At 37.4% G+C, this 7,867-nt stretch overlaps 1 protein-coding gene across 1 annotated transcript in view; it reads left to right on the forward strand.

Annotated features, from left to right (window-relative positions):
* The window catches only part of LYRM4 (LYR motif containing 4), an 85,695-nt gene extending 78,033 nt beyond the window's left edge, over window positions 1-7,662 (forward strand). The window contains exon 3 of the mRNA XM_066558854.1: window positions 7,303-7,662. Coding sequence (XP_066414951.1) covers window positions 7,303-7,455 — 153 coding nt within the window. The 3' untranslated portion in view covers window positions 7,456-7,662. The remainder of the gene's footprint in view (window positions 1-7,302) is intronic.
* The last annotated feature ends 205 nt before the right edge of the window (window positions 7,663-7,867 follow it).

Here is a 7,867-nt window from a genome sequence, read left to right on the forward strand (position 1 = left end):
CACATGGGATTGACTCTTTAGAAGACCTGCTTCTTCTTCTGTGTTTGGCTTTTTGAGGAGTTTGAACTGCTCTATGAAGGTCGAGGCTTTCTATGCAAATATCAGGGAAAAAGCAAGATGCTGAAATAACATTAACAGGTAACAAATAGGGAGGGAGGAGAAGTGGGAGTCTGGAGATTGCCAGGATGCTGAAAGCATGAAAAGATCACACTCAGAACATTACATTTGCAGATCTGCTTCTTCCTTGGATGTGTGCTGTATCAAACCTTCACCTGGCTGTTTAAGCCCAAAATCAGTCACTGCTTGCTTTCCTGTGGCTCACTCTCTGACATCTTTGCAAGGTAGCCTTTGCAATAGCAGAGGGTTGATTCTCCCCTTTGCAGCCATCTGCTGTTGGGCCCTGCATGTTTTTGAGATGGCATTTTTCTTGTCACACTCCTTTTTATCTGCAGGCTGAGTGGCTTGCAGGAAACGAGAGAATTAAAACTGTGGCTTTACTGAAGGCCGACACAATCTGGTCTACTTGGCTTTCATAGAATCATAGAACAATCCAGGCTGGAGGGGGCTTGAAAGATTCCTGTTTTGCCTTCTCTGATGAGGCCCCTTGTTACTTCAAGCTACATCAAGTGTAGCTATTTGGAGTAAAGGCTGTGTCTGTCATGTCCATGTTTTCTCTAAGGACAGTAGCATTGTTGTGTAATTTTAAGAAAAAGGGGCTCCCTTAACTGAGAAATATTAAGTGATTAAAAATAAGAATCCCTTGCTATTTTAGATCACCACGTACAAAATACATATGAATATATATGCCTATGGTATTTTATGTGTAAATCATTGCTGTAATAGATTAGATTCTCTGCTCTTTTCACTGAAGAGTATCACTTCAGGGAGACCCACAAAATAAATTAACGAGAGTGTTAAATAAATACATCATCCAAATTAGGGTGTTCAAGATGAAGTGCATATGGTTCTAACAAAATTACATAATTTATCATTATTAACAGAAATAACTTTCAGATACATTCTCGCCTATTAGCTGTCTTACTTTACTTCACTTCACACCTTTGTGAATACCAGACAAATGGTAGCAATAAATTAATATTTCCTGCCGTTTCAAAAGCTTCATGTAGAGGTGGTTGTAGGATATGTTACGGGATAAAGAAACAAAGAAAACAGCATTTGCAAAACACAGGCTTACAGACGTAAAATACACAATAGTTCTAACTTCTCAGGTCTGTGCTTTCCTTCACTTCCTTTCCCATTCTCTGTAGACAAATGGAATCAATTAAAATACGGGAAATGTCTCCAAAATATTTTTCCATATTGATTCCAGCTCTGGAGAGTGGAATAACCTATGTGTTTAAGAAGCCAAATGCAGTTTTTCAACAGTCTTTCCTGAGTGAAAATAAATAAGGCTTCTGCTATAGCATTTAATACCAACACAAAGATTTGGCAAAGAACTGAAGTTATTGATGAGATTTTGGTTCTATTTGAGTTGTATTAATTACTGTGTACCACACTGGTGTGTTTATTATTGCAGTAAAAGATAATTTCAAAAATGGCTGTCCATATTCATTTAAAAACAAACAAAAATCATTAAACTGAACCTTAATAAATATGAAAACTTTATTTTAAAGTGTGCTGTGTATAGCATATCCAATTTTGGGTGTGGGGAGAAAAAGTAATGCTTCTTAAGAACAATAACCACTTCACTTAAATTTGCAATAGGATTGCAAATTGGTTGGCATCATCTAATAGGAAAGACTCCAGGTAAACAGCTTGCAAGACTGTTGCCAGTTCTTAAAATAACCTTAATTCTTGAACATTTCTGTTCTTGTCAGCATTCACTTAAGATGCATTTTATAGTCACTGTGCCAGAAAATATGAATGTGGAACTTCTTCGTGTAGTGTTAGAGACCCAGATTAGCAGCCATAAATGCAATGTGACTGTAGTGTCATCAGGGATTTTTCTTCCTACTTAAGATTCAGCAGTGTGCCCATGAGATACACCTGTCAACTTCCTAGGTGCAACAGGAAAAAAAACCCTGATTTTTTTATGTGTGTGTCTTTTTGTATGGTATAAATATATTAATACACAGGACTTTTTCCTTTTTCTCCATAATAAAGAACCATGAAAATGTAAATGTTTATATGTGATCCCTGGCTGTTATAAGGTAGCAATTTCTTGTCTGCAAATTTGTAACAAAAGAGAGAAGATGGCTATGATTTTATCTAGAGTTTGGTATTTTAACAACCTATATATATATATATATGTGTATATATATATATATATATTAGATATGTAAATGTGTTTAATATGTAAAGCGATCTGTTGTACATCAGCTTTAGTTATGAGCAGCATTTCTTCAAGAAAAACAGGAAACCATTGTTACTTCTCCAGTGATGATCCCCTTGGGAGATCAATTTTTTTAAAAACTGACAGCTAGAGAAATTGCTGTCTTGCAGTGTTTCTATATTACTGTGCTCTGGTGGCACTTTTATGTGTTTAGGCATTGCATTGTCCAGTAAGTTGATTCTAGATAAGATGAGAGTGTTGCACCCTCTCCTTTTAGGCCACTCCTGCTTTTGTCTGCCATCAAAAAATAAACAGTGACATGAAAAAATAAAAAAAAAAAATAGTTTGCTTTTGAGGGTAGAAAGGCTGCTGCCTAGCTACTTACCTGAGTAATTTTAGGGCACTCACCCTGAAATTTATCAGTGAGACCTCACACAAGCAGGTAGCTAGTTGTTTGGAGATTGGCAAGTTTGGCAGGATGATAAGGATGAGTAATTCAGTGACAGTGAGAAAAAGTATCTTCATCTGGGCTCAGCAGGATTTGTTAGAGCTCATGGGTTATATGCCACACAATTACAATTCTGTAAAGTACATGGGGAAAAAGAGATGTCTGGCCACCTTTGTGCTGCAGAGCCTAAGGAAGGAAAAATGTGGTGATTAATTAAGTAGACAGACATTTATGCAGAGCTGTCAAGGAAAGATGCCATCGTACTTTTCAGAGCAGAACTGTGCACTCTGAATGAGGCAAATTCGAAAAAAAATTTAAAACCCAGTCACCTTATCTTCAGCCCTTCAGAAATATGAGCAGTCACTTCTACCTCAACTCTGAGCTGCAAAGTAAAATCCTTGTGTGGATAAAATACACAAGACATGCCACACACCTTCAGAAACTGAATATAATCGAGTAGTATTTTGCAAGTAGTAGCAGCGGGTCTGCAGGATCTACTCCACCAGCTGTGTCAAGATGGGAAGGCAGCCCCAAGGATTCAGATTAGCCTCTAGAATTCAGGTTAGCCCCTAGGATTCAGGCTGCCTCCCAGGCCAGCACTGTCCCACTGCAATTGCATCTGTCACATGGCTTGGCATGGAAGCCACACATAACCTGCTCACCAGCCACAAGGTGTCCCTGAGAGTCGGACACTGGCAGCCAGACTCCTTTAGAAAGGACAGAGTTCAGTCAATTTGGCTGGATTTGTTGAATTTTTAGGGTAATATCATGTTCTTTCAGTGTCTGCAGGACATTCAGATTTTACTTCTATAATTCTTAATTCTACAATTTAATTCTTACTGCACCTCCCCATACATATCTTTGATGCTCTGTTATATAGGGAAAACCTTTCCTACTTGCTTTTTTCTCCCCCAATAGCAATGAAAGATTCCATGAAGTGGCTAATTCCTGTGTTTGCTTCCTGCCAGCTATGACAAAGGACGAGCACTTGTTTCCATATGAACACACAAAGACCTAATAACCAGAGAATGGTTGGGTTAAAAGATGGACTAATGCTCACTCTTCAGTGATTTCTTTTTCCCCATTTGTTGTCTCATATCTGCTGAAAAATCCCATTCTGAAGCCCTAAGCCTTCTCCTGGATCCAGACAGAAGGCAATAGTAAGGTTTTCAAGAACAAGTCTTCTTGTTCACAAAAAACAGCTGACCATATAGACTTGTACTATATCCTTGAACAAAGACAAATTATCAGGTTTTGAGGGTTGGACCTGTCAAAGTACATCATTTTTCAGGCAGAATTTAAACATCAAATAATTCAAAAGGAGCTGAGAAGCATCTCTATATTTCTATTTATTGTCTTCTCCTGATGACAGTGTGATTCTTTATTGCACATTCTTTCCTGGGGAATTTAATTGCAATGTGTTACCTAGAGAGGTAAATAAACTTTTGGGTAACACACAAAACACAAGTTGCTGAGCAAATCATGGAGCCTTTTTCCCCAAAAGTTTCCTGTGAAAAATGCTTATTTTATGATTGGCTTTTTGCAAATATTAAAATGAATATTATGTGTTGTGTTAAAAAGTAATGCTGTATTAATTCTCTTAAGTAGTGTGTTAAATATAGTTTTAGGTTATAAAGAATGTTAAAAATAGAAACTATGCTATGTAAGATACTTTTTTTAAAGAAAGGACTCACAGCAAGATAGCAGCCACAGGACACCTAAATCTTTCAGAGAAAGAGAATTTATTGCCCTTTTATCAGAAGAAACGAACTTCTTCCTGTCTCGAAGGCACTGTTAGGATTCAGAGGAAGAAGCTGAGATGACCAGACAGAATCCTGTGTTTAAATGGAATTTATGCATCATGTATGAAGTGTATGAATATGCAACAGGGTATTGTTTTTAAAGGTTAACCCTTTGTTAATGGGTGTCCTTTTTCAGGCTTGTTTTACCCAGAAAAAGGTACCCAGATGTCCATAACTCTTTAGTTCTATTGCCTCATATTGTCCTAATTCAATTTGTACAAATTATTATTACTCTAATTGTATTACTATTTTTATAACCATTTTATTACTATTAAACTTTTAAAATTTTAAGAACAAGTGATTGGCATTTTTCACATTTCCTGTGGTCAGTGGAACTCCCCTGGCACTGACCTATGCACTGGCTTCCAGCCACCTACCAGAAGAGTAAATGTGGTGTACAAGCTACAAATATGCACAATGGAAAAAGAGCACAATAGGTAGCCACTTAAGTCTCTGATTTGGGAGAATGCTCCACAGTGAGTGCCTGCTGCTGAAATGCTTTATTTAGACTCAGGGTGGTGAGGACACTGTAAGAGGGCTGTTGTGCTTTGTAGGGTTAATGAGTGTCAGTGTGTAAATACTGGTGCAATCCTTCTGCTGAGGCAGGGGATGTTTATGGATGGGAATTTTTCAGCAGCTATAAATGGAAGGTTTGTTTGTTTTGTCTAAAGCACATGGGAAAGGCTTGATCATAACTTTAAAAATTCAATGCTAATGGCTTAAAAAACAAAAATCCTTAGGTTTCAAAGTTCAGCTTACAGTGCCATGGCAGAGGTTCTGGAAGGGAGGCAGCAGAGCAGGCAAGCTGCAGCAGCCCAGTAAAGGCTGACAGCACAGCAATGGTGGCTTTGCACTTGCTGAAATGCCTGCACGCCTGTGGTTTGCTAAGGAAGCAGCTCACACATAAATCTGTGCTTTTATTGCATTCAAGTCAAGAGGTGCAGCAGTAGATAACATCACCTGTTGGCACAGGGACAGCAAACAGCAGCTTGTACCTTTCTCCTACAAATCCATCTGCCCCAGCTGAATATGATTGACTGAGAAGTCACGAGTCACGTACTCAGTCTCATGTATCTCCCCCAGCTGGGGGAGAAAAAAAAAATGCAATTCAGGTTTCAGCATTTTTGTAATCCCTCTGAGCCTCCCATTAAATTTGCTCTACTGTGTGGGAAAGGATTAAAGATTCTTTGGGCTCCAAAACACAGTATACAAAAATTAAGTACTTCAGCATGGTTTGTGGTAAGGCAGCAACTAAAGTGTATAGCCTGCCACATAACCCAGAACAGCGAGTTCTCTTTGACAAGTAACACTTGTTGACAGCTTAAAATTTCTTTGGGTAACACATGTCACAGTTGTGTATGGCCTTTGTATTAAATATTCTGTATGCAACATATTTCATAAGTAACTTCAAAAATAATCAGAGTTGTTCATATGCTGTTACTAACTTAGCTCAGAGTGCCAAAAGAAGGAAATATTTGTTGGCAAGGAAAACTTCTGTTCCTTTACGAACAGCTTCATAAATGCTCCCTTGTAATAAATATTTCAAGATTAAAATCAATGCATTACAAGTTTCAGACAAGGCTGTTTATCAAGATTAAATAGTTCATTTCCTAAAAGGCAATATTATTCACATTTTATGTGAGTGTGAGCACAGATGAGAAATTTTTATTCAAGAGAGGCCAGGATTTTTTTCCCACAAAAAAAAATGTTAAATGGAAAATGCTAAAAACATTCTTTCCCTGGTTTTTTACTACTTTGAGAGCCTGACTTGCTCTTAGGCTTAATTTGCACAGTATTGAGTTCTACTAAATATACAATGTTTAGTGTAATTCAGCATCTAGTCTTTTTTGTCCTAATTCAACACTTAAATGTATGAACCTTTTTTTTTTTGTGAAAAGGACACAGAGCTGCTGGGTACCCAGGCCTGAAGGAGAAAGTACGGGCAAGAAAGGGCACAACAGATATTAAAAAGTAGACTCCAAAATCCATACTTTTAAAAATAAACATTGTCTTCTGCTTTCACTACCCTACTTGCATGAAACTTCTTCCTTCCCCATCTCAGCTGCTAAGCCAAGAGCTGTGTGTGACAACTGCCAGCTGCTCATCCAACCAGAATTTACCAACATTATGGGGCAGACTAGAAGGTGCTAAAGAACAAGAGGAGTCAAAGTATCAGTGTTGCATTTTTGTCATATTTCATTTCCTCATTTTGCTTTCCTAGAAAGCACAAATACAGGAAGTCTGAATACCATCTTGTGAACAAGAGGTAGCTCCAGTATATGTAAAATGCTGCTGCTGAACTAACAACTGTTGAACTGTTTTCCCCCTTCATAAGGCAAATTACATTAGGATTCCAAAGGAACTGGTTAATAGTACTATGCCATGCAATTTATATCTAGGCTCTCCACCTAAAAAGCATAAGAAATACCTGCTGATTCTATCCATATTTTTGTTGTCTTTTCATTTTTCTCAACATAGAACCTGCTTGCTTTTTCTCTGTTGTAACTTCTAATGTTATTTTTTGAGACTTTAAATTGTATTCCTCAATGTCATTATTTCAAGATTTTATATGTGCAGGTATTTTATGTATTGGTTATTTTTCTTAAGGTCTAGACAAGTGTACTATTTACAAAAAGAAATGTTTAGAGAAAGAAAAATATAATTATGAAAAAGTTTAATATCTGGGCTATTCAATTCTTGGGGGATTTTTGTGCAGCCTGAATTATAACCTGTTTACTGATATTTTGGTTTGATTTCAGGTTACCATTGGCCAGATGTATGCCACAGAAAAATTGGTCATTGAGTGTCCAGAAGACACACAGCCAGGAAAAGCCTCTGATCCTGAAACAACACTGGGCCATCTTCAGCATCCTACAGTGCCACGTACAGAAACTGCACATGCCCATGTCTGAGCTTGTCTGTTCAGCATAAGAAATGCCTGAGAGACTGTTTTTGGCAACCACAGTTCTATTTTCTAAAGGGTCACATGTTCTAAGATAAATAGCTGTGATTTATAATAGTATATAAGGTAGTCTTGGAATCTGTTTGCTTGTGTGTCCTATGTGATGAAATAGTTCCTGCTCTATTTCAACAATAAAACTTCATTAAACTACCTGCAACCAGCTACATTATTCTGCTGCTGACATTGTCTCTCACTGACCATGAAAAATATGTTAGGTTTAAAACCCCTAAAGATTTAAAACCCTTCACCCAGTTACTAAGTTTGTATTAATCCTGTTGCACTTAAAAATATCCAGCATCTGAACTAAATGAGTAAGTACATATTTTATTTAAAGTACTAAAACCAGAGATGGTCAGAATTTT

Source organism: Molothrus aeneus, chromosome 1 (genome assembly GCF_037042795.1).
Source record: "Molothrus aeneus isolate 106 chromosome 1, BPBGC_Maene_1.0, whole genome shotgun sequence".
NCBI lineage: Eukaryota > Metazoa > Chordata > Aves > Passeriformes > Icteridae > Molothrus > Molothrus aeneus.